Source organism: Sapajus apella, unplaced genomic scaffold (assembly GCF_009761245.1).
Source record: "Sapajus apella isolate SASKATOON/1434 unplaced genomic scaffold, GSC_monkey_1.0 scaffold20, whole genome shotgun sequence".
In the NCBI taxonomy this organism is placed as follows: Eukaryota; Metazoa; Chordata; class Mammalia; order Primates; family Cebidae; genus Sapajus; species Sapajus apella.
Genome location: NW_022436960.1, coordinates 28,106,332 through 28,133,390, shown reverse-complemented (window position 1 = coordinate 28,133,390; position 27,059 = coordinate 28,106,332). Strand labels below are relative to the sequence as shown.

General features: G+C 37.1%; 1 protein-coding gene across 3 annotated transcripts in view; it reads left to right on the top strand.

Moving 5' to 3' along the window:
* YLPM1 (YLP motif containing 1) overlaps positions 1–17,676 on the top strand; it is a 73,141-nt gene extending 55,465 nt beyond the window's left edge. The window contains exons 17-21 of one of the 3 annotated variants that reach the window (XM_032287856.1): positions 836–916; positions 4,027–4,078; positions 8,992–9,122; positions 15,578–15,760; positions 16,088–17,634. In XM_032287856.1, the coding sequence (XP_032143747.1) occupies positions 836–916; positions 4,027–4,078; positions 8,992–9,122; positions 15,578–15,724 (411 nt within the window). In that variant the 3' untranslated portion in view covers positions 15,725–15,760; positions 16,088–17,634. Of the gene's footprint in view, positions 1–835; positions 917–4,026; positions 4,079–7,127; positions 8,212–8,991; positions 9,123–15,577; positions 15,761–16,087 lie in introns of those variants that run through there. The other 2 variants (XR_004271784.1, XM_032287857.1) reach the window with 2 other exon arrangements.
* Positions 17,677–27,059: the final 9,383 nt, after the last annotated feature.

Here is a 27,059-nt window from a genome sequence, read left to right as displayed (position 1 = left end):
CCAGGCCTGACTCTTTTTTTTTTTTGAGACAAAGTCTTACTCTGTTGCCCAGGCTGGAATACAGTGGTATGATCTCGGCTCACTGCAACCTCTGCCTCCCGGGTTCAAGCGATTCTCCTGTCTCAGCCTCTCAAGTAGCTGGGATTACAGGTGCCCACCACCATGCCTGCCTAATTTTTGTATTTTTAGTAGAGACAGGATTTCATCATGTTGGACAGGCTGGTCTCGAACTCCTGACCTTGTGATCCACCTGCCTTGTCCTCCCAATGTACTTTGATTACAAGCGTGAGCCACTGCACCTGGCCCCGACTTTTTACTCTGCCTTTATGCCAGTGTTCAAACCTGTCATGTAGTCAAGCAAGTTTAGTCAGTTTAACCTTTTAATGGCCTCTGTAACTCATCTGCTCATCTCATCTTGCTACCACTCTGGGCCACCCAATATCATTCCAATATCATCCTACTTTTCACTATACTTTTTCTTATGTTTTGAAATTTGAATCATTGACATGTTTTACCTGATTGGAAAAATGCTTGTTAAAGAATTTTAAAAGAAATTCTAGTAATCCATGGGCATTCAAAATAGGTAACTGTCTACTTAGCACTTATACTTAATTTTACAGGAAATTATGCAGATGGATATTCAAGGAAAATTAAAGGCAATAATATCCTGTCTTTTATCAGTTCTGTTTCAAAATTTAAGGTGTTAAAAATTACTTGGTATGTAACAGTGAGCCTGTCTTGCTTTGGGCAACTGTGTTCATTCCAGATCTCAAAGAGGGAGTCAACATTTTCCTATATGTTAACCCAGTTTTTTTTTTTTAAATGGTTGGTGTAGGTTGAGATGGAAGATTTTGATGCAAACATTGAAGAACAGAAAGAAGAAAAGAAAGATGCAGAGGAAGAGGAAAGCGAACTGGTAGGAGACAGACCAACCACTTTGAACAGTGTCTCTTTATTAAAATTCTTAAAGAAGGTTTAAATTCAGATCTGTGGTCAGACAACTACTGTTGAAAATACACTTTAATGGTAAAAGTTTCCAAAATCATCTTCAAGGAGACTTTTGGATACTCTTTATTTTTCCCCACACCAAAAGAATCCTCTACTGTGGTGTTAAAAGAAAGTTTTAACAGAGTGCTAAGAAACTTACTCTTGTACTCATCTATTTGTGGGTGGTTTTAGGGGAGTATACCTTTAAGAAAATCAGTTACATATGAAAGGGCATTCTTACATTCCAGCAGATATGTGGCCCAGCCTACCCAACATATGCATAATTGTCTCTTCTTTGCTACAAGATCTCCAAATTGAGTTTCTATCATCTGAGGCAGAAGAACTTATTGAATGGGGAGGCAGAGGGTTGCCATTGGCTACTAGATTTGTTCTTCTGCATTTTATCCTAACTGATGGGAAAAAATTAAATGACTGTTTAGGCAATGGATTTTACTTAGGTGGATTAGACGCTTACATAGTGTGAGTTCAAAGTTTCTGTGTACCTAATGTAAAATGCTTTCGATCACACCTCTGTAGAGATGTTTGCCTTTCCCTGTCATTCAAGAATATGCGACCTATAGAGTTACCTTGACTTTTCAGTGTTTGCTGATGAAGTACAGAGATTAGCAATGCCTTGGAATAGTGTTGCTTTTTAAATCCAGAATATTACTTGGTTTATTTAATACTTGAGCCCTTGCTAAAGTTGCTTCTCATATTCTTTTGAAAATGTACAAAGTGAGAACTCGGATACCTACCCCCTAGAGTACACAGACTCTCCAGGTAGTGGTCCCATCTAACCCATGTGTGATATAGAGGACTCTTGATAAAAACTGTGTTTTTATAAAGATGGTGTCAACCTCTACATTCCAAGATTTCAAATGTGGATTAAAAAATAAGTTTAAAGTTAATGGCATTTGAGTCTCAGTATGTGTTTTTTTAAATCTATTTTTCTTAATTAAGTTGTATTTTGGCATATATAATTTAAAATGTAGGCAGGAAATTCATTAAAAGGTCCACGCTCTTCTGGAATATGGCTAATGACTTCTTTAGCCATTTGCAGCGTGTGTACTAGAAACTGATCATGTGAGAAGTCTATAATGTTTTAGCTTTCTGAAGCTCCGTCTTTCTTTTGTGGAGATTTCAGTTCAAGATACGGTTCATAACGTCTGACTTGTGTAGGTGTAGATCAAAACTTGAGAACTTTTAATTAAATGTACTATTACTTTTTAAAGTGAAACACACTATAATACTATATTTTTGCATCAGTGGCATGGCAAGGAAGCCTTAGAATTCTACCCTGCTGGATTATCTGTTTTATTTCCAAGTGGCATACAATTTCAAGCAATGGAAGGATAATATAGTTTAAAGGAAGCAAAGGATGGTTCCAGCAGGGGGAAATGAATACACTTGTTTGCCTAACCTGGTTATAAAACTTCTCTTAACCTATTCAAAGATACAGAATTGAAAAAAATCTTTTACTATTGGAGTCTATTTCAAGAGTAAAAGATTTTTGGAGAATATGTTAACCAAGGGTAAGAGCAAGTTTCATACCAACCACTCAGACCATTTAAATGGAATTCTCAGTAAACCTTGCATTTTCCACTCTGCACTAATTAATATTACTGGGTGAAATCCAAACTTTTGTTGGTAAAGAGAATCCTTTTTAGGGGATCATTGGTATGATAGTTTGCCGCCTTTAATGCTTCAGTGAACCTAGTAGATAAAATTTATACATATGTTATTCCTGTGATGCTTAAAGTTTTCAGATGATTTTTGAAATATAACTTGTATAAGTATTCCCAGTACTTTCAGCACTATCACTTCAGCATAGCTTTGTCTTGGTTTGTTCTTAAAAAATGTATTTGGAAAATATTTAATTTATCACCCAAAATACTACCTAGTAAGTAAGTTGAAAATGAATTATTAGTTCTGGCTTACAGACTAGTAAACTCTTACACAGAAGCTGTTGTCATGAAGTCTTCAAAATGCTTTGCGACTTACTTTACCTGTGTGTCAGTCTGTTTCATGAACTTGAACATTCCCAACAGTAGAGAGATAGATTGATTCATAAAAGAAGATTCTGACACTTGATGAATCTGTCCTATTTACTAGTTTCCAATATTAATGTTTCTGTATGTTAGGTCTAATAGACAACAGAGTCTAAATGAAGGTAAAGGGGAATCACATGGTCAGAGTATCTACTTGCTAGGTGAATAAATAGAAATGACTACTGCATAGCTCAATAGGCACATTGGGAAATTTGAAAATCTTTTGGGAGTGAGTTTGAAATAAGCCACCTAGTTATTTTATGAAATATAGGATGTAAATTGCCAGTGGAGATTTCTGGTTTTTCATGTAATAAGAAAACATAATTTCAAAAAACATCAGAAATAATAATCTAGTTTTCAACTGATAAAATAAAAATGTTCTGAAATTGATTCAGTAAAATTAGCCTTTGTATGCTCTAACTGATAAATGAATTGAGTCATTTTAAAATGAAGTTGAACTTCATAATCGGGTAATCGGGTTAAGTGCTACCAATTCTTTCCCTTTCTTTTGAGTACTTAAAATTACTGAAATATAAAGTAACTATCTTGAAGAACACTTTTTGGACCTTACGGCTACTATCACTTGAGAATAGCAGTTGTATTTAAAAGATAACCTAGCTAGTATTACAAATTCTCTGTTACTCTGAATAATATTAATATTAGCACAGTAACTACCTGTACGTTCTTATCGTATTTGCTACACAGCTGTTGTTCAGACTGCAATTATGATTCCTGAACTGTAGCTGCCTCAAAGCGCCTTCATGATACTATTCTAAAGTGACTGCTCTGAAATGTGGACAGTGAAGTTTGGTGAATTTGGTCATTTAGTTTCTTCAAAGATAATGAGATTGTGTTTCCCCTAAGGATATATTTACAGCTAGTCAGTGGAAACTGAATCCATTCCCAGTTTTAATGCTTTTCCAGTTCAAAAGTGATATGCATGTATGTGTCTCTTTCTAACCCTTCGAGCTTCTCTCTGTGTACGATTTAGGGTTACATTCCGAAAAGCAAATGGGAGATGGACACATCTGAGGCAAAGCTAGGTGGGTATTTCCTTTTTCCTGTTTTTATATGTGATACCTGATGGTAATGATCATAGATCTTTCTGCTATAAGAGGAACAAATTTCCTAAAACTTCTACTTGAACAAAAGATTCCTGGCCTACCTTAGATCCTCCAATCTATTTTGCTAGCTTTTGGTTTGACTAGTTATATCTTGGGACAAAGTGATAAGTACTTTAAAAGAACTGCTTTCAATACTATTTAAAGTTTTTAGAGTCAACCAGAAATATTATTTGATAATTTAGCAACAAAATATTGTTATTTATAAAATCTATTCTTTTATATTAATCAGAAATGTTGGTGCTGATGAGGTTTCTTTTTTAAAAGAATAAGTGCAGTCCGAAGTTAAACCTGATTATGAAAACTTCAGATGATAATAATGTAACGTTTAAAATTAATTAAAAGGCATTTATTCTCCTTGTATAATAAAAGAGAGTCTCTAAGTAGAGAGAAGTAGATATATAATTCAGGTTTTTGAGGAGCCTACTTTATAAGATTTAGTTTAAATTTTTCTTCAAGTCATTAATGCCAGATTCCAAGGTAAACCAGTTTAAATGATTGTCTAAATCAGAATTTGGAGTTGCTTAATGTGAAGTTATCTGTCAAACAAAAAAGTCATACATGTCCAATGGATTCCCTCTAGTTAATTTGTTGGTGAAGACTGCAGAATATTTTTTCAGTTTTGCTTTGCTTAAAGAGAACAATTTAACATGTTGATTAAGATGTATTAATAAAAATTAAAACAATGTGCTAAAGACTTTTTGAGATCAGCCTTACTATGAAGTATGACTATGGGTTTTTGTTTCTTTTCCTGGTATTATACTCCAAAACTAAAGAAACCAGTGAAGTATCTTAAATTGATACAAGAAATATGAGTCATTTAGCTGCCTCATTGCTTAGGACATGTGTTTCTGACATCAGAGTAGTGCATTTTACGTGCAGTTACATAAGTTATGCCTTTAATTTGCCCCAACTATTTGTGTTAGCAGTTGGTGTTGACCAGGTCCTGTGTTAAAAGACAGTTAGTTCCACAAACTGTATTATTACATTACTGGTATGGGTGCTTTTTGTCAAAGTCTAAAAAGAATTTTTTTTAGTGTGTGTCATGTGAAAATAAGAAGTGGTTTTTGACATATTCTAGTAGTTGTCCCTCTGTGGGAAATCTTAATAATAACCAATTGTCATCTTCCAGAGACCCTTAAAGCACTTACATGTTTAAATGCAATTAAATATGGGGGAAAATAAAAATTGGAAAATACTTTTAAAATAATAATAATGCTTTAGTTCTGCTTATTTCGACATTAGATTAACTCTCTGTGAAGTTCTGTACATTAGACTAACCCATAATATGCTAAGATCACTTCTCTCTTCTTGTTCTCTACATATTATCTTTTGGGGCAAAGAGAGATCATAAAGATAGGTAAGATGAATGTAAAAGTGATAAATATTAGCTAAACATGTAATCTTCAGAGGCCTCATTTAACACATAATCTGGGTAATGCTGTTTTAAACTCAATCTAGTCCATCTTTTACCTCTCTTTCTGTTTCTAAAAGGAAAAGGGAATTTAGTTGTGATGATTATTCAAGAATACATATTAATACTGGAATTTCTGGAAAAAGTTCTGGCCCATCTACCATTTGCTTCTCAGAAAGTACATTTTATACAAACTGTTTTAGAGACAGAATAGTAGACAATGAATTCCAGAAATGGATTTTTAAAATAAACCATTTCAATAAAAGGCACTGAAGATCTGACAATAAATCTAGAAAATAAATTTTAACGTATTTGCAGTTGGGTTTTTATTTATTTTTAACAAGAGTGACAGTGATGTCGTATATAAGGACTTGTATCTTGCACCACTGTATTGAGAGCTAATCCCGCCACAGAGGAAGGCTATTTGAGTGTGCATTCTTGAAAGTGCTTACTACTTTGATGCTGGTCCATTGAGCCAACTGAGAAGATTCTTCTCTAAAACATGAGGATCTTGTATTTGAGAATTAGCCTGTTTATGTTGCCTTCCTTATCGTAACAAATTTAATATAATTTGATTACCATGTACAATTTAATTTTCTTAGTACTTTACCAATATTCTTCAGTTACACTTGGGGAATGATTATACTGGGTGGAAATGTATTAAGTTTTAGCAGTGTCACATGTTGAGCGAAAACAGTTGACTCTGAAACAGAGGAATTTTGATTCACAAATGAGTCTGCCAGTGAGAACATTCTTACCTATAGTCTTTCAAGCAGCTGGTTTGATCTTACTGCAGATTCTTGATCTGTGCCCATTAAATAGAGTATACCGTTCAGCCTGTGCCTGAATGTTAAATTGGAAGTGTTGTGATTTAGAACAGTTCAGAGCAGGCCCAAGCTACCCCTGGCATGGAGTTGGACATGGCTGCCTGTGGCCCACCTTCAGTCCCACCGGACTGGTTCTTCTCTGCTGGGACACAGGCACCCTAATGTAAGGGTGGGTTGTTACTTGCCACATCAGGTGCTAGGATTCAGCATTGAAGCTACTTAAACTCCAGTGACATGCTTTTAGTTTGTCATACTGTGAAGCTAGAATGTTTGAGACTTATCATCCTAATTTAGGTTTCTTCATATAAAGCACTTTTGCTTTTCTCATCTCAGTGTCATTTGTCTCTACTCATGAGTTGTTTATTGGTTTTCTACATGTCAGATTCATCTCTTCAGAGTTGGAATATAATTATTATTTGTATAGGTGCATAACCTTGTATGTTTACTTTGAACAGATTTTCAGAAATACCATTTACATTTAGAAAATACATAGCTGTATCTAAGGAATTTTTCTGTTGTGCTATAATACGTACTGTTTCAAATATGTGGTAAAATTCTGTGATCTACCAAGTTGGATTTAAAACTTCATCTTCATCTTAAAACTTCATCTTTTGAAATCTCTGAAAATCATTAGTGTGCGTGTATCGAACACCAGTCTTTCTTCTGTAATGAACACCCCAGATTTCTCTCCCCTCACCTTATACCATCCATTTGTGTGTTTGGTTTCCAGTATGCCATGTGGAAGAGGTGTGAGCCTTTCTTCGGCCCAAGAAGGAAACTTTAAACATGTTTGCACAATAAAATTTCAAATTAAACATTCAACAAGGGTGCTCAGACTAGAAATACATGCTCTTCTGAAATTCCATGTTTGCAACTGTAATTCCTGTCATATTTACCCAGTGTATAAGGCGAAGTTCTTGCAGTTTTCACACTGTGCTTCTGTATTGCTGCCTGGCTGTGCTCTGTGGTTGGAATTGAAATAATGAAATTTTTACTTTGAAGTATGTTAATGTCAAAGTTATCGTATTAAGTTTGGAAATCCTTTGAGGTTTATTTAATAAGTGTGTTGGAGCTTCTTTCTCTTCTGGTAATACTGTACACTGTTGAACTGAGAACAGTTTTATTGTTTGTGGGACTTCGTTGGTTTTCAAATACCATAACCTGTGTCCCTGTGCAGTCAAGGGGTCACTTCTTTGAGATCATGTATAATATGGCCCGTACTTATACATGTAGATAGAGCCATTTGGTACAGCATGTGATTCCAGAGATTAGAAGACTGGATCTGTCAAATCCATACATGTTAAAATTTTGCCAAAATGAGATGATTAAAATTTTTGTGAGTTTTATAAACTGTTGCAGTTTGCCTTACTGATTTTTCAATGATAATCACTTTTATGGGAATGGGGCTTAGGAACAAAAAACTTTGCCAAAAATGCAAGATCTTACTGGTTTTTAAAGCTTGTAACAGTCAGTCGTGTGTAAAACTTTTATATTTTAAACATAAACTCACCCTCTCTGCTGCTGCTTTCATTGCACTTTTCATACAAAGTTCTCTCCAACGTGGTCTCTAAAAGATTTTTATTATATACACTCTGCACCCTTTATAGAATTCAGTGAAGTGTGGTTATGCTGTGTTTCTGAGGTTTTAGTCTTTTCCTCTTTGGCCTGCCTAATATTAGTGTGTTTATATAACTTCAGATGATTCAAAACTTCAGTACTTCATTGTAGCAAAGAATGTATATAGCTCATAATATCCTACATGTAGTATTCAAAATCAATTATTAATAACCAATAAAAGACTCAACACATTTTCATTGCGTGTTCTTCTTTAAGACACCTAAACTCATAATTTCTGAATCTGTAGTCCCTATTCGTTAATTGATTACAGTTTTTGAATTGTTGGAAAGCCTAGCCCTCTCAGGTTCAGTCTTCAGAAAGAATTATCAGGTCTGGTAAAACAGGCTCACTAGCCCTTAGCCTCAGAGATGGTCAACAGCACTTCATAGTATAACCAAAGAAAGTGGTGATCTCATATAGTCAGCTTATTCATGAACATTAATTCATGGTGAATGCGCTCACAGCAACCAAAATCCCCAAAAAACTGTTCATTTAAAACCTTAAACGTGGGCTTGGCTCATTAAGTTCTTGGTACTTCCTGCTTTTCATATGACAAAGTATCAAACATGATTGCAGATCAAATGGGTGGTGTTAATATTGTGTTAAAGAAAAAAAAGAATGGAAGACACTGTCTAGAAAAGCCCAACTTTGCATTTGCCATCAGAACATGAGAGCTGTGGTGGGTGGGAGGACAAGGAGGCCAGGAGCCAAGTGCCTTTTCTTGCCTTGCCCATATTTGCTACTTAAACCAACATCATAAACATAAAGGCTACCAGTGTGAATACTAAACAATGGAAATTGCACAGAACTTGATATTATATCAGCCAAGAAGATATAGTTTGGATCTGCAAGTGATGCTGCACTCAGAAATGTGGATATGCCCTCTGAAAGTGTTCCAGCCTTCTTTTCCCCTGTGTGTGTGTGGTGTGCAAACTCACACTCTTCCTTAATGCTGCGGCTCTGTGTTTGTCCCTCAGACAAGTTGGATGGCTTGAGGACTGGTACTAAAAGGAAACGTGACTGGGAGGCCATTGCCAGCAGAATGGAGGATTATCTTCAGCTCCCCGATGATTATGATACTCGTGCTTCTGAGCCTGGGAAGAAGAGGGTAAGAGACTTTGTCTTTAACTGCCAACAAATGAAGGGCCTATTTAGGCATCTGGTTTTAGAAATCCATAGGCAGATAATTAGATGAATGCTATTTTTAGAATGATTTAGTTTATGCTGTGTCATGTTACATATCCAAGCAAGGAGTCAGACCTTATAAATTATAATGTGTATAATTATACAAGTAACTTAAATGGAGAACAGAACCTCACATGGCTAGCATGTAACCCTAAAGGCATTGGGAGTCACCAGTCACTTGTGTCATTTTGTCATGGGGCAAAAGAGCCAGGTACAGAGTAGGACATTGAAGAGAATCGGTGGAACTTCTTAATGGATGGGATATGGAGGATCCAAAGGTAGATAGAATCAAGGGTAACCCATTGGTACACTGGCCATGAGCACTCCATGTATGTGGTGCCATTTACTAAGAGAGAAAACTGGGGGAGTCATAAATCATAATTTTTGGAAGTGAGAGAAATAATTTAAGTTCTGTGAGAGAAATTCTAATTTTTCTTCTAATTAAGTTAGAAGTATAAGTGAAAATGTCAGATTGACTTGGATTTACTAGTATAAAAATCACCAGAGAGATCAGACTGAACTAACAAATTTCAGGAAATGTTATTTAAAACCATGGGACTGAATGATTTTTTCCCAAGGAAAAAGTATAAATGGAAAAGATAATAGGATGCCGGACTCAGAAATTTAGTTCAGATAGCGGTGTTTCAAGAAGAAAAGAGCAGTCAGTTTTTAAATGATGCAGAAAAGACCAGTAAGTTGGGAACAGAGAAATGGCTGCCAGATGTGGCAATGTGGAGGTCACTGATGATTGTAGTGTGTCATCAATTTACAGTGATGAGGGGTGGAAACCAGTTTGGAGCAGATTGAAGAATAAATAAGAATTGATGAATGAAGTGTACAGTATAGCATATGTAGGCAACTTTTTGAAGTTTTGGTATGAAAGGGAATAGAGAAATGAAGCTAGGACATTAGATAGGTCTTCCGTATAAATGTTGAATTCAATAAAAATGATAGATATGTATATCCTTTAAAACAAAATAAAGCAAAGGGATCGAATTGTGTATATACTGTTCTGTACAAGCCTTTTTTAGCTAATCCATCTTGATCTTTCAATATAAACGTATACAGACCTACTCTTCTTTTTAAAGGGCTACTTGGTGTGCCATTGTTTGGCTGCACAATCAGTTATTTAACTAGTCCCTTTGTGTTAATCCCTTTGTGTTGCTATAAAGGAATACTCGAGACTGGGTAATTCATAAAGAAAAAAGATATATTTTGGCTCAGTGTTCTGCAGGCTGTACAAGAAGCATGGTTCTAGCATCTGCTTCTGGTAAGGCCTCAGGAAGTCTTCAATTATGGTGGAAGTACAAAGTGGGTGCCAGTGCGTGACATGGCAAGAGAGGAAACAAGGGAGGGAGTCCCAACTTTTTAACAACCAGATCTCACATGAATTTGAGACATTCATGAGGGATCCTCCTCCATGACCCAGACACCTCCAGCATCAGGGGTTACAGTTCAACGTGAGATTTGAAGGGGACAAACATCCAAACCATAATATCTTTATTGATGGATGCTTACACTGTTTCCATTTTATTGCCAATACAGACAGTGAAGGTTGTGGTATGTATGTCTCTCTTTACATACCTATATGCAAGTAATTGCCTGTTTTTCTACACTTCGATTAGCGATGCTATTATCAAACTCTTTAACTTTTGACAACCTGATAGGTAAAAAAAATAGTATCTTGTTTTTCAGTTATTTAAGAATGAAGTTGTACATCATTTGTATTTATGCATCATTTCTTTGTATTTCTTTCTTTCTATTTATTTTTTTGAGATGGAGCCTCACTCTGTTGCCCAGGCTGGAGTGCAGTGGTGTGGTCTCAGCTCACTACAACCTCCACCTCCTGGGTTCAAGCAATTCTCCTGCCTCAGCCTCTTGAGTAACTGGGATTACAGGTGCCCACCACCAAGCCCAGCTAATTTTTTTGTATTTTTAGTAAAGACGACGTTTCACCATGTTGGCCAGGTTGGTCTTGAACTCCTGACCTCATGATCCACCCACCTCAACCTCCCAAAGTGCTGGAATTACAGGCATGAGCCACTGTGCCTGGCCTTGTATTTCTTTCTTAATGAATTTTCTCAGTGCCTTAGAGTTAAAAGAATATTTTATTCTAAGAGAATAAAAATGCCAATAAAACTTAATTTCAGTGGGCACCATTACAAATAATCCAGGTTTCAAAGCTCTTTGAAATACTGCAGATACTCCAAAGTCTGCCCTTGTCTGTGTAGCTTCAGGTGATGGGAAAGGGAGAGCCGACTGCCATTTGCACCCAGCCACACCAAAGGACTACTTGTATTGATAACTGTTACTCCAGTTTTAAGGCTGAAGCCAACAGAAGTAGAAGTGGGCCTTCCTTGCAAATAACAAAGTGTAGTTCTGGTAACAATTAATTATGTAAAATGAGAAATATTTTCTCTGTTTTACTCAGGTCATTCTCACTGTCTTCACTAAGGAGTGTGTAATCCCATGCAGTTTACTTTGTTAAGTTGGGTGACCAAAGAGAACTGAGTGGTACACATTCTAGTTCTTAAAGTTGCTCATCTTTAACTCTCTTCCCCTGCCTTATACCTTGACTTCAGATAGCTTTTAACTCTTGAACCACTCACCAAAATCAACATCAGACCACAAGGAGATCCTACAGGTAGCAAAGAATACAGAATGCTGTACATTACTCATTCCTTTTCTGGGGTTTGTTTCTATGATTCAGCTTTTTACAGATACCAAGTGGGTTCTTGGGATTCACTTTCTCTAAAACAAAAAGGTGGTTCTGTAGAGTTGATTATATTAGAATTTTGCCCAAATGGCTAGGCTTTAAAATATAATTTATTTTTAAAATGTTTGTTTGCTTGGGTATAAAATGGTAGCTTACTTGGTCTTTAATTTGTATTTTTTTTGATGACTATGGAATGTGAACATTTCCCTTGTTTGCTGAATTTGTATGTTAGAAATATTTATAGTGACAGTGGATGAAATATAAGTACCTCAGACTTCTGAGTACTAGTCAGGATTTTTCTGTATTATAACAATTTTATTTTTACAGGAAAAAACAACAGGAATAATGTTGTTAAGTCTCAAAAGTACCTCTAGGAAAATTAAAAGGGACACTGATATTCAAGAAGCCATTTCAAGCTGAAAGTCATTATTCTGCTCTTTATATTTTTAGTGATTTGGTAATCATTTATTCATTCCATAATATTGAATGTCTTTGTATGAGGTCTGTGAATGAGTCCTCTTAAAGAGTTGACATTCAGCGGAGGAATTCAACATGTAAATAAATAATTTTACTATAGCATCAGTATAAATTAGAGATATTAATAAAATACAATAGTTTCCAAAATATTTTAATTCCAACTTCATTTTTTTGTTTGTTTGTTGTTTTTTGAGACAGAGTCTCACTCTGTCGCCCAGGCTGGAGTACAGTGGCGGGATTTCAGTTCACTGCAACCTCCACTTTGCAGTTTCAGGACATTCGCATGCCTCAGCCTCCTGAGTAGCTGGGATTACAGGCACCTACCACCACATCCAGCTAATTTTGTTTGTATTTTTAGTAAAGACTATTTTTGCCATGTTGGCCAGGCTGGTCTCCAACTCCTGACCTCAGGTGATCCACCCGCCTCAGCCTCCCAAAGTGCTGGGATGACAGGCATGAGCCACTGTGCCCGGACTAATTCCAACTTTTAAATCTTCGGCATTTATTCACAAACATACTACTCATTTCAAAAATAACTACACACTTTTTCTATTTTATCTGAGTTTTAAAACTGAGAATTTAAAATGTAGATTTAAAAGTAGCAAGGTGAGATTGATCAGTATATTAAACTGTCCTGTGGCTGCCCTGGGAATGGATTTAAATTTGCTGTGGGCCGGTTACTTTTTCTTTGCTCAGTGGGCCTTACCACATAAGGGGCAGACTGTGGCCACTGAATTAAAGAAAAAGTAAGCAGCCCACAGCAAATTTAAATCCATTCCCAGGACACCCTCAGCACAGTAGTGTGTTTTCACATAAATGCCCAAGACAGTCCACAGTGATCTTTTGCTAAAATGTGTATCCTTGATCCAAAGTGGAGCTGAGAGTATATATGAATTTTATTTATTTATTTTTGAGGTAAGGTCTCTCTCGCCAGGCTGCAGTGCAGTGGTGCGATCTCAGCTCACTGCCTCTTCTGCCTCCCAGGCTCAAGCATTTCTCCCACCCTCAGCCTCCCTCGTCGCTGGGACTACAGGCGCCCACCACCATGCCCGGCTCATTTTTGTATTTTTAGTAGAAACATGGTTTTGCCATGTTGCCCAGGCTGGTCTCGAACACCTGGGCTAAAGTGATCCACTGTCCTCGGCCTCCCAAAGTGCTATGATTACAGGTGTGAGCCACTGTGCCTGGCTGTATATATGAATTAATCAAAATAAGTACTTCAGCATTGATGGATAGAATGCCCAAAGATTTTTGTATATTGAAGCCCACGTTATTTATTAGGCGTCTTACTAAGGCCCATGAAAGACATTGAGCAATAGGTTTTCTATACACTAGAAATCTACTTTCTAAAAAGTCAGGTGTTACCAGTTTCCTCCCACTGCTATTACTGTGGCTCCTCCCTTTGACCAGGTGGTTAGTATTAGGAGAAGCCTAGTCATTTCATTGCCAGTCATGCAAATAGTAATTAGTGTACATTAGAGCAATAATGCATTTCCAGGTCCAGGGTAAAGAGCGTGGTGTTTCCATGCTCTGGTTCCCTCTCTGTGTCACAAATAATAAATCACAAGCCATATTTAAAATACATTCTCTGCAGACTTTGGTACTATGTAGTGTAAGCAACAGATTCATAGTTTCTTTTTAAGAATCTGAACTTTTACCAGGTGTGGTGGCTCACTCTTGTAATCCCAGCACTTTGGGAGGCAAAGGCGGGTGGATCACCTAACATCAGGAGTTCGAGACCAACTTGACCAATATAGTGAAACCTCATCTCTACATAAAATACAAAAATTAGCCAGGCGTGGTGGCACACGCCTGTAGTCCCAGCCACTCGGGAGGCTGAGACAGGAGAATTGTTTGAACCTGGGAGGCGGAGGTTGCAGTAAGCTGAGATCGCATCACTGTACTCCAGCCTGGGCGACGGAGTGAAATTCTGTCTACAAAAAAAAAAAAAAAAAAAAAAAAAAGAATCTGAACTTGTACAGAATATATTTATCTCCATATACTTTTAAAAACATATTAACATAATATGTGGCTGGGCATGGTGGCTCATGCTTGTAATTCCAGCACTTTGGGAGGCCAAGGTGGGAGGATCACTTGAGCCCAGCAGTTTGAGACCAGCCTGAGCAACATAGTGAGACCCTGACTCTAAAAGAAAAAATTATAAAAATTTTTAAAAACCACAATATGTAAGAACTTACATATTTTAAAAATCAGAGTACCAATAGAAAGTATCCCTGATCCATATATTTGTAGTTGTAATCTTGCCATAAATGATATCAGTTGAGTCTGTTTCTTGGTCTCTTCATCTCATGAATGAAAGTAGTAATACCAGCTTACTATTTTCTCTAAGGTTAAATTTCAAGAAATATTTTTTGTGTAGAGATAAATAAAATTCAGTCTTTGATCTAGGCTGTCGATAGTCTATCGGGGAAGACAGATCTGTAAATGGATAATTACACTACAGCGTGGAAGTTCAGAAGCAGACTCCCCACAGTTACGTGGGAAGCAGTGATTTATTCAATTGGCAAAGGAACAAGGAGTAAGTCAGGGAAGGATGACTAGACTTATGCCAGGTGGATAAGGTTAGGGAAGAGACATTTCAGGAAGAGTGACTGTACTTACATGCAAAGTTACAGAGACATGAAATGGTGCAATATGCTCCAAGTACTAGAAGGAAGTCTGTATCATTTGTATAAAATGCCATAGGTACTGGCCAGAGATGTTGCAGGAAAGTAGGAGGGGTCAGATCAAGAGGGACCTGAGTTCTTGGACTTTACCTGGTAGGTAGGGGAAGGATTTAGAGCAAATGAGAGTCACAACTGTGTGTTTTAGGAAGATCTGGAGGGGCTGAGTACAGACAGGAAGACTAGTTAGAGATGAGCGCTTTGCTTCAGGTGAAAAAAGAAATGAGGTCAGTGAATTATTAAATAAAAGGGAATGGCAGAGGAGAAGGAGAGGACAGGATTGAGCTGATTTGTTCAGGAGCTGGAATGGTTAAGACTTAGATTGACCAGACTCTGTGACTTAAAATAATGGCTTTTCCCAGTTTTTCTGGGTTGATTCTTAATTTTTTAAACTTGTGATTTCAAATGAGTCATTCTACACCTTAGACTGTCCAGAGAGGGAAGGGGTTCTTTGAATATTTATTTTTCCTTAAGCTCAGCCTAATGCTATGTTCTTTTTAGGTCAGATGGGCAGACCTGGAAGAAAAGAAGGATGCAGATAGGAAAAGGGCCATAGGTTTTGTGGTCGGACAGACTGATTGGGAGAAGATCACAGATGAAAGTGGTCACCTGGCTGAAAAAGCCCTCAATCGAACCAAATATATATGAGACTTAGTTTTTGAACGGAGTCATTATTCCTCTAAGGTAAGAGTACACAGTCATATAAATAGCCTACTGTGTGGTTGCTTCAAAGGGTTTGAGATAAAGAAGACAGCATGCTTTGCTAAAAGTGCTCTCTTCTTGTGTTATTTTATAGTTTTAAAAGAGTAAGTATGTGCTAGTTGTTAACATTTACAATACTATTAGAAAAGGAAGCCATTTCCTGCAGCCTGGCTCACTTACAAAAATAAAAACCTTGAGAAAAACTTGAATTCTATAGATTTGAGAAGGAATGAAATGATATTCTACTAAGGGCTACTGAACTTTTTGTATGTTCTTCCCAGGTGTGACAGCCTTTTCTTTTCTTTTCAGGTGGTTCGCATTGAGGTGATCTGAAGCCAAGGCCTCACGGAGCTTCTTTGTGTGTCACCTTGCTTCCACGTTTCCATTTTTGTTTTGTTTCTACTGCTTTAGTTTTTTAGAGTCCTCCAGTGTCCCCAAGAGGTATTAGAATCTTGCTATACCCAAGCAAGACGAATTTTTCTTTTATCTGTTTTGGGGAGGGAGGGAGTGATAGCTTAACTGCTGAAGCCAGGTGGGGGTCCGCTGGAGGATTCCAACAGAGAATATTTCCTCCACCATACAATGTCACAGACTATCTCTATCATCATTGCTTTGTGGCTGTTTCTGTTTTTTTACTGTATGTAACTGGTAGCTGATTGTACTAGGATTAAAAACAATAAACTTTCACGATAAAGCCGATGAGATTCATGGGCTATACAGCATGGGCCCTTTTCTCTTGTTTTCTTAATTTTATTTTTATTGCTTTTTAAATATGGTATGTCCTAATTAAATGCTAGCTGAACATCCACAACCTCTTTTTCATTGAATATTATATAGCTCAGTGAATCCGTAGCATATGTTGTAAAACACAAGGTTCAAATGATGTTCAAAACTCTCATCTTTGTTTTATAGCTGATTTCTTTCTCTTTGTGTCTTGAAGACTGATAAACCAAGTTCAGATATTCACCAGTTCCCTGGAGCATATCTGTTCTGCAACATGATGCTTTATTTAAAAATTTTTTTTGATCCTCTCTCTGTTCTTCCCTTTCTTCTTTCCTTCCTTCTTTTCACTTTCTCTCTTTATGCTATATTAGGTTCTTATTTTTTCCTGTTCTGGCTCTGAATCCTGGTGGACAGAACTGATCTATTCCATGGAACTCAAGCTTGTTGCCTTACTTTGAACTTGAATTGTGGATTTTTAAATGAAGATTGCAGGGAAAGAATATAAAGATGCAGAGCACTCTGGCATGTAACCTTTAAGCCTTTCGGTTTTCAGGTTCTTGCCAGATTGTTCATTACTGGAAAGCATGGCCTTCTGCACAGAATTTCCTCTCTTGTGGTTAATGCCAGGTGGAACCCAGAAACATACAGAGATAAAACCCAAATATTATTTCTATTTAAACACTGAAAAGGGACTCTTCCTTTTTTCATTCTGCAAAGAAAAAAAGTCATCTTTTAGCATGAAAGAAGATGAGAGCCTTCTTCCTCAAGCATCATTTCCATTTTGTAATCCAGCTCAGCAGTTTCTAAATGTGTTCACTGAAGACTTCAATAATTTGAAATATTCTCTTTCAGACCACAGACGAAAATCCTTTAGTTTTATGACCTACGTTAAAGACTGTATGAATAGAGCTAATATTTACTGGCATTTGAATAGTATCACTTTGGGTTCAACAAATATTATAGTACTGAATACTCCAATTTAATGGGAATTCTAGCAACTTTCTGTACTTTTATCTTCCCTAAAAATCTGAATTTTTAAGCAAAAGAGACTTTTAGTTCATTAACAAGTCAATATTGAATGTATAAATTGCTATATTAAATAACTTCCGCTGTTTGTACTATTTAATAAGCTATTTTGATTGCTTATTGGCCTACAATACATTTATGTGTACTGATCTTTCTCAGTGCCTTTATTATGTCGCAAAATAGCTGAATAGAATTATTATACAAAGATTCATTAACTACTTTCTAAAGCTGCCCAATACCTATTCTCATCAAAAACAAAACTTCAGAATGTGTTCTCTAGTTCAGACGAAATGGAGGCCTATATGTTCTGCAGGATGCTTTCAGTTATCCTTAACCTTGTGACGTTCTAACTGATAGTAGTCAGAATGCCAATGAAATGAGTGGTGATAACCCGTGAATCACTTTGAATCATGGGTAATTTTGCAGGTGTGTGTTTTTACCTTACAGCCATGGCTTTATGTCTGCGCTCTTATACCAGGGCAGGGTTGGGGAGCTGGGGAAGAATTAACAGAGTCAGAAACAGCCTCTGCCAGTTTTCAGAGAATATGGATTACATGACCTTAGAGGATGAACATTGAGTGCTCCTACTTTAGAAAGTGGGTGTAACAGCCTCAATGTAAGGAGATAGATTTGGCACCAGAAAAGAGTAATAGAGACAGCCAATTGATAATTGATTTTATTCATCCAATGTGAGACTTAATGAAATTCTTGCACTTAACATTACTACTAGAAGGAGAATAAGATAGGAAATCCAAGGTATCTTGAAGAAATTTGGTGTGGGTATAAAATGCCTTGATAATACAAATATTTTAAGTTTGTTAAGAGGTGCCCTGGAAGTGCAGAAGACCAATCTTGGATTCCATTATTTGCTAGCATTTTATTTTAATTTTATTAATATTGTTTTTCTTCTCTTAGAAAGTTGCTGGTTTTAATCATATTTTATTTTAAATCTTTTGTGGTGTCATGTAACTTAAAACAATCTTACATTAGGGAAGGTTTCTGATACCTTGGTGGGTATTTCAGATTTTTTTTTTTTTTTTGTCAGTTCTATAAAGGATTATTTCAGACATTTTAAACTAAAAGTGAAATCTCTCACTTCAGTGATCCAGCTTTACTTGTATACTTCCTGTGTGAGGAATTCAGTAGATGAGACCCAGAAATTTTTCTGTTTGAGAATATTTAGGTTTAAGTGCTGTGTTTGAAATATTCAGGGACTAATTACAGAAATCAGAAGCCTTTAATAATAATACACAAGTAGTCTATTGACAATTGATTCATATACTTTTCTAGAAGTTTGAGTTTGATTCAGATATCAGTGTTTAATCCAGAAGTTTATTGACAAAGATAAAATCTTAAATTTTCTGGTTGGATATATTTTCCTTGTGAAAAAGTTGTGATCATTGGTTGGGCAAACCAAAGTCGGTGCCATCTCATCTGGAGATAAACTATTAAATTTTGGATTGGATTGACTGAGAATCTCAACTTAGGTTTTCTTATTTTGGAGTCCCCTCAGCATTTCTGTTAAGTATTTTATCCTGCTAACTGTGCAAGTTGCAGATATTTTGGTAATAGGTGTCTAGACCCTGGCTTAATTGCTAGGATTGAAAAAGCAACAGATTCTCAGCTGAGGTAAGTTTTGACAGGCCCTAGCACAAGTTCAGGTTCTTCTCTTAGAAGCTGTGTGACCCTAAGCAAATTTTTTATTTTTGGAGACAAGGTCTCACTCTGTTACTCAGGCTGGAGTGCAGTGACGTGGTATAGCTCACTGCAGCCTCTACTTTCTGGGCTCAGGTGATTCCCCTATCTCAGCCTTCTAGGTAGCTGGGACTAAAAGTGTGCACCACCACACCTAGCTTGCTTGCTTTTCTTTTCCTTTTCTTTTCTTTTCTTTCTTACTTTTCCTCCTTCTCTTTCTTTCTTTCCTTCCTCTCTCTTTTTCCCTCCCTCCCTCCCTTCCTCCCTCCCTCCCTTCCTTCCTTCCTTCCTTTCTTCCTTTTCTTTCTTTTCTTTCTTTTTTCTTTCTTTTTCTTAAAGAGATGTGATTTTGCCATGTTTCCCAATCTGGTCTCGAACTCCTGGGCGCAAGTGATCGCCCACCTCCCGAAGTGCTGGGATTATAGGCATGAGCCGCTGTGCCCAGCTGAAATATTGTTACCTACCTGAGCTTCAGTTTCCTGCCTATAAAATGAAAATAACAAAACACACCTATTAAACATTGAGATAATGCATGTAAGCTACTTGGCACAGTACCAAGCACATAGTAAAAGCTCAAAAATCACTAGTCATCATTGTCATTGTTACTTTTTGAGTTTTTCTCGCACGTTCTTTTTGAAATTCAAAATATCCAGCTGGCTTGAAGATAGTTGTCACCTTTTATAGTCAGCTATCATAGACTGAGCTATGTCATAGGTAAAAGTACAGTGTGTTGGAAGAGTAATTATTCAGAAGCATTTTCAGGTAACCAGTGACATTGATTTTCAGGACCAGCATGGAGGCTTGAGAGGCTCAGGTGCAAAAGGTTATTTAGTACCTAGAGGGGAGTGAGTAGTAACAGGAAGTGGTTGCCAGACCATGGATGTGAACAAAGGTAAGGGCACTGCATCATTGATTTGCCTTGATTTTCACATATCAAGAGAGTAATGTGAATAATTAATATATTCATAAAGGTACAAAATTCAGGAGGTTCAAGTGTCCCATCCATCTTAACCCTCAGCCTCCCATGACTCCATCTGTAGAGGCAAACAATGTTCAGAAAAATTTTGTGGATAAGCATTAAGTATTAACATTTTTACCTGGTTTTTGTACACACACTACCTTATTATTTTTCCTTTACTAATATGTTTTAGAGGTCATTCAGATCATATAGAAAATATTTCCATTTTTTTCTTCCCTCTCTCTCCCTCTAGTTTTCCAAAGGTGCCTTCATAATATAAAGAGGTTTACTGAAAAATTTTAGAAATTTTTTCAGCTGCATCTCTGTTCTTTTCATGGCATGGAATATATGGTATGGGTATATTTGTATACAATTCTTTCACCTATGTAGGTTCGTGTAACCACCCCCACCTTTCTACTAGTACCCCACTCCCCTGTCTCTGACCCTTGGTAGCCAGCCACTGATCTCTTCTCCATTTTTATAATCTTGTCATTTAAAGAATGTTAAAAATATGAAGTCACATAGTATGTAACCTTTTGGGATTGGCATTTTGGCTTTTTTCACTTAGCGTAATTTTCTTGAGATTCATTCAAGTTGTTATGTGTGTCAATAGCTTATTCCTTTTTATTGCTGAGTAGGTTTCCAGCTCATTCTCTTTTGCAGCTGCAGAATATTTTGTGTCTTTATTATCATTCAGTTTACCAGATCTCTATTAATGGGTATTCATGCTCTCATTTGCTGTTTTAAATTGTGAATTTCTTAATGCCGTTTCTTACAGTTTGTATGAACAACAACAACAAAAAAGATAAATTGTGAATCATATATACTCAATCATTCTATGGCTTCCTATACTTGCCTGATTTCTAGCAATGAAGGAAAATACCGATGGCATCATTTACATAGACATCTTCCAAGGATGACAAGCGCTTAAGGGCCAGCACAGCACAGCGGTGAACTACTATCAAGAGAGTATGACAATAATGAGATGATGAAGGCACATCTTGTTTCCTGGAAAATCCTGCGTGAACAGGAGTCTGACAAAGCGAAGAAACATGATGTGTCTTAGAGAACCAGAATGACCGAAGACTCTGATGATCCACTGGTTCACACATGACTGAGAGTTAATACCTTAGGTCACTGTTATCAGAACCGGGATTTTTAAATGTGCGTACGCTTCAGTGACTGATCTCTCAGTTTTCAGGTCTGTTGCTTTCATATTTGTAATAGTCAAGGAGCATCCTTATGACTGGGGCTAGCTTCTGCATTCGTGAACAGCCCTCTGCCTGTCAGCAGTGCCTTGCATTTGTGATCCTACAAAGAGCCTGTAGACTTAATGGTTTATTGTATAGGGAAAGTCTTGACTTTGTGTCTTCTACTTAAGAAGCTTAAACTTTCTACCAAATATTCATATTCTTTTTCCTAAAAATACTGATCTAGGCTACAGATCCATCTCTTACCATATTTTAAAAATTGAAATAATATCTTCTGCCATAACTTGAAATCCCACTCTCAAATCTGTTATTTCTGTCAGTGACTTTGTATTTCTCAAGTAGATCTTTCTAATGCTTATTTCTTTTACATCATCTGGCTCAGCGCGAGGCTCATATATCTGTAAAGTGAGTAAATACAGGGAATGTTTCCTATATGTATGGCAAGACTCACAAATTCAGAGTCAAGCAGGTAACAAGTGAGCAAGGCAGAGGGTGGAGACTGGTAAACTAGACAACTAAATAGGTTAGGTCAATCAGGGGCAGCGCCTGCTCAGCCATAGCAGATTGTGGCCATGTGGGGATGTAGGCCTCATATTGCCAGATTTTCTGGATTTTCAAGAAAGTAAAAAATCTGGATTTTTATGTGAGATATTCCAATATTTCAGCACCAGTGTCTTTTTGTTTTTGTTTGTGAGTGCTTTGGCCCTCACAGCCTGCCTGCCACATCTGACCTGTGGGCTGCCAGCTTGAAACCTTCGATGTTTAGAGAAGTGGTTAGACAGACCTTAGTTTGTTCTGATAAGATCCTTCTTGTTTAACAGATGAGGTTTCCGAGACTCAAACAAGGGAAGGGACTTGCTCAGTCTCACAGTTACTCAGTGCCAAAACAAGACTAGAATTTGGGTTTCCTGGTCCATAACCTGTCACTGTCTTTTTTTCTTAACTACCTCTTTCATGAAGATCTCCATAAATTCTAGGATGGCGAATTCTCTTTTATCATGTGTGTCATGTGCAAAGTGCACATGTGTGTAGTTACTAAACTCTGTGGACCTGGAAGTACATTCTAATATGACTATCTCTGTCAGGAACAGTGTGATTACTTCTGAAACCAACTTCCTTAAACTCTCACAATATAAGGTAGCTATATACCTAGGATCCCTCTTAAACACTTACTACTTAGTTGTATAATTCTCATGAATCACAGAAGCTTGAAATTAACAAAGAATATTGGATTCAATTATTGTACAAGAGCAGTGGAGTTTTCTCCACAGAAAATCATTTGTGTATTGTTATGTAAATAGCTTACAGCAGTATTAATAATTTTGTTGTCTCATTTGTAATTTCTTATGTAATTAGCCTATTTGCTTTCACTCCAGTGATGAGCATCTTACCTGCTTCACTGGGTAGTGCCCCATTCCTCATCTTTTTAAGGACAAATTCATCAACTTGCCATTACCCAGTTATTTCTCCAGCTTCCTCTTCCCCTGTTCTTACTATCTGTGCACTACACTGCAGGCATACTATGTGACTTACTGTTCTCTGAACACTCCCTGGGATTTCTGTTGTTTCTGCCTTGCTTTTCTCATCCTTTAAATATTATCATTATCGGCTGGGCACGGTGGCTTACACTTGTAATCCTAGCACTTTGGGAGGCTGAGGCAAGCAGATCGCTTGAGCTTAGAAGTTTGAGACCAACCTGGGCAACAAAAATCTCGGCTACAGTGAGCTGATATTGCTGTCCAGCCTGGTTGACAGGGTGAGACCTCATCTCAAAAAAAAAAAAAAGCCAGGTGCAGTGGCTCATGCCTGTAATCCTAGCACTTTGAGAGGTCGAGGCAGGTGGATCACCTGACATCAGTGAGACCAGCCTGGACAACATGATGAAACCCCATCTCTATTAAAAATACAAAAATTAGCTGGGTGTGATGGCAGGCACCCATAAGCCCAGCTACCCAGGAGGCTGAGGCAGGATAATCACTTGAACCCAGGAAGTAGAGATTGCAGTGACCCAAGATTGCACCACTGTACTCCAGCCTGAGTGATAGAGCAAGACTCTGTCTCAAAAAGAAAAAAAAAAAAAAGGTCGGCACAGGGAGGGGAATTATCCAGAGGCCCAGCTCACATGGTACTGCCTCCCTGAAGCTGTTTCTCATCTTGTTCCCTCCTGCTCTCACAGGTTTTGCTTCTACTTGTCCTACCATCTTTCCCTAATTTGCCTTTCTAGTAGAATAGCATATCTATCTTGCCCCCATCCCTACCCACTTACATGCAAGCTCCTAGAAGGTGGGAACTATGTTTTACTCATCTTCCAACCTTGTAACATAACATGCAGTATCTGTTCCATATAGTTGCTGTTGAAGAAGCATATTTAAAATTGATGACCTGGTGAATTTTAAATATAAAATTAATTCATGAAGGTTCATATATGTATAGTTTATAAAACCAATTCTTGTGTTTGCTTTTCTGTACCTCTGTATCTTCCCGCTGGTGGCATATTCATACTTAATGGCGTAGCAAATTCAAATGCCTTCAAAGAACAGGAAGATACTGTAAATAAGAGAATTGGCCAATAATTTCATATGTTGTATTCTTTCAACAGAAACATATTTTGTTTGTAGATTACACATGTAGGAATATTCTTCACTCTTATGAAAAAACACCCTCTTTCTCATTCTCAAAACTTTTGGCATGCTCTTTGTTTTCCCACTTTTGGTAGAGACATAAGTACAGTATTATTTTTTCTTTACTGTGAGAAAACAGCAGAAGCAGAATAAAACAGGGCACTTGACCCTCTCAGCCTCGGGGTTCAGGAAGCAGTAGGGTATGGTGGAGGCTGGGATGGTGCAGAGTGCTTGTCCAGTCTCGGGGACAGTCCTCCAGCCAGTGGTTGGAATGAAGAAAGGTAGACCAAATGTTACCAGATGAAGTGGAAGTCTGGATTTTTATGTGAAATAGTCACAGTAGAAACAAATCACATCTGGAAGCCACATGTTACCAATAGGCCGTCATTTTGGGACTTTTCTGACACACACCCTAAAGGATGATGACAAGTCTGAAAGACAGTTGTGGCAAAGAAGATATTTGTAGGAAAGAAAACATGAGGTTTTATTACACATAGATTACATATAAACATTTTGAACAGCACCTTTTTACTGGTATTTTGGAAAAGCATTTCTGTCTTCATTAAGCCAGGTGGCAATATATATGTAATATACAGCTGCTGAATTTGCAGTGGGTTGATTTTTGTCCATTGCTGGCTTTCACTTGGTAGCATGAATATTGTCTCCTCACTACTGCTTTTGAGTGACACCCTTCCAGTGCCTCCATTTCTCAAGTTGCAGGTAAGCACCTTGTGTGTACACAATTAAATGGTGAGCGCACACCTATCCCAGGAAAAGAAGACAGTGAGAATTCCCTTTGGTTAAGTGGACAGCTGAATGGCCATACCTGAATGCAAATTTGATCAGAATTTTCTGCTCTAAACCCTCCACTGCTTTCTGCTATTTCTACTGAGAAAAGAGGATGTGTGTCATTAAAGCTTTGTTGGCACCTGTCGCAGTCAAGGTGGGTATAATTATGTTTAATTTCTTTAAGTGTTTTGGATCATCATCTTTTTCAAATTCATTTATTCCAGCCATAAGATGTGAATTCAAATGAATTCACATCTTTCCTTATTAAAAAATAAAATATTACAGATAAAGCTCAACACCCCCTCCCCCTTAAGTACAAATACCTTGAATCTTAGAGGTAATTGCTGTTACCATTTTGGAGTGTGTGGCTTTTCCAAACCATTTTGTGTGTATTTGTATACATATGTACTTGCTTATAAAAATATAGTTTTACTATTTTTTACATGACTGGTATTCTTTACATATTGTTCTGCACACCCACTATGTCTTAGATACAGACACACATGCATGTATGTATAAATGTAGATAAACATATATACATGCGTACGTTTGTGTATATTCTGCGATATGTGTATAATGGATTACTTTTTCCTTTTTTTGTGAGTTTTTCACTGTCATACCAATGTTGCATTGAACATCCTTGTAAATGCCTTTTGCAGGCTTATTTTCAAAATTTCCCTGGGGAAAATACAGGAGAATTAAATTACTGGGCCACAGGGAAACCATTTCTCCTTTTCTGTTCTAATAACTATCTGCATGTGTGTTTTAGAAACAGTCTTATATTTAATGTAGGAGGTTTCAAAAAAATTTTTTTCTCATTATTTCAAAATTCCAGTTTTATATGCTGCCCTCATTTAAATTCTGCCTTTTGAATCTAGATTTGGAATTGATATGGATAAGCAAAATAGGTTCTAAGTGGTAGTGATAGTTCATAAACAATATGCTTTTGGAATAGGTGCTATTTCTATCTTGGGGAAGGTAAAATGTCAATTGAGAAAATAAGGTTTAATCATGAAGTTCTTTTTTCCAAGTCATTCTCTGCTCTCTTTGGAATTATGGCAACTGGATCCAGAGGTGCTGTGAAAATATTTTCTTACATCATACCTCTTCAAACAAGTTTGATCCTGGAAAATACGGTTTTTGGCTCTGTGCCTGTTTCAAAAAATAATAATAAAGTCTGGAACACTCAGTTTTCTTAATAGGATCTAGTTTATTAGTTTAGGTATTAAAGCTTTTATTAAAAGAACATACTTTGAGGATTTCTGTTTCTCACCTGAGCCTTCTGTTTTCACTAGATGTGAAACTGAGTGCATTGGCAGGGCCTCCACTAGACCTGAAAGGCAGCATTTCCAGTGTTTTATTTTCAGGGTCAGAGGGAAGGCTATTGACTGACACTGGAGGCCTTAACTCCTGGATTGGTAAGGTTCTGGTGGAATGATTGCTTAGATTCCATAAGCACTTGAGTTGACAATTACTCCTTTCTTTATGTATGTATTTTTGGAAGAATGATGAAATATGAAAAGTGTGAAGAGTTGTGCACTCAAGTGGTGGCTTTGACCTGGGGAGCTTTTAAAACTCCCAAAGCTCAGGCTACACTTCATAGCAATTAAATCAGAATCTAGGAGTGGGACCCAGCCATTGGTAATTTTTTAAAAGGCTACCAGGTCATTCTAATGTAGCCAACTTTGAGAACTGATGGGTTAAAGGGGATTTGAAATTGTATTTCATCTCTAGCTGATGATAGGTTCATTAAGCAAAATTTTTGAAGGCCCTGGTCTGTTGGTTAACTTTGCAGGTGTGGAAGATACAGTTAGTTGTTGGAAGGATACTTGTTAATAAAACTCTTTAAATGTGCAAAAGAAAATCCACCTAGCCTGAAAGAGTTAATGCAGTTTTCAAAAGTGCTTGATAGCCAAGGAACAGCTTAGGCACAGGGAAAATCTGGCTTCTTGGGAGCAAATAAAGCCAAGATTTAAAATGCCTTTTAATCTAAAACATATGTTTGCCCATGGGCCTGAAAACAAGCCTAGGCCTTTGCAATTGTGAAGTTTCCTCACAATAAACAGACATGAGTCGTGGTACAATGTTATTTAAACTTGAAAGCTTAGAGGAGAAATTAGGTTTATGGAGGAGGTTGTAGATGGGAGAAGAGAAGTGCAATGGGAATAAATTATTTTTCTCTGGCTTCTCCTTTCTGATTTTAAGGAGAGCAGAACTAGTTCAGAGTTCCAGTTATCACATACAAAATGGAACAAATC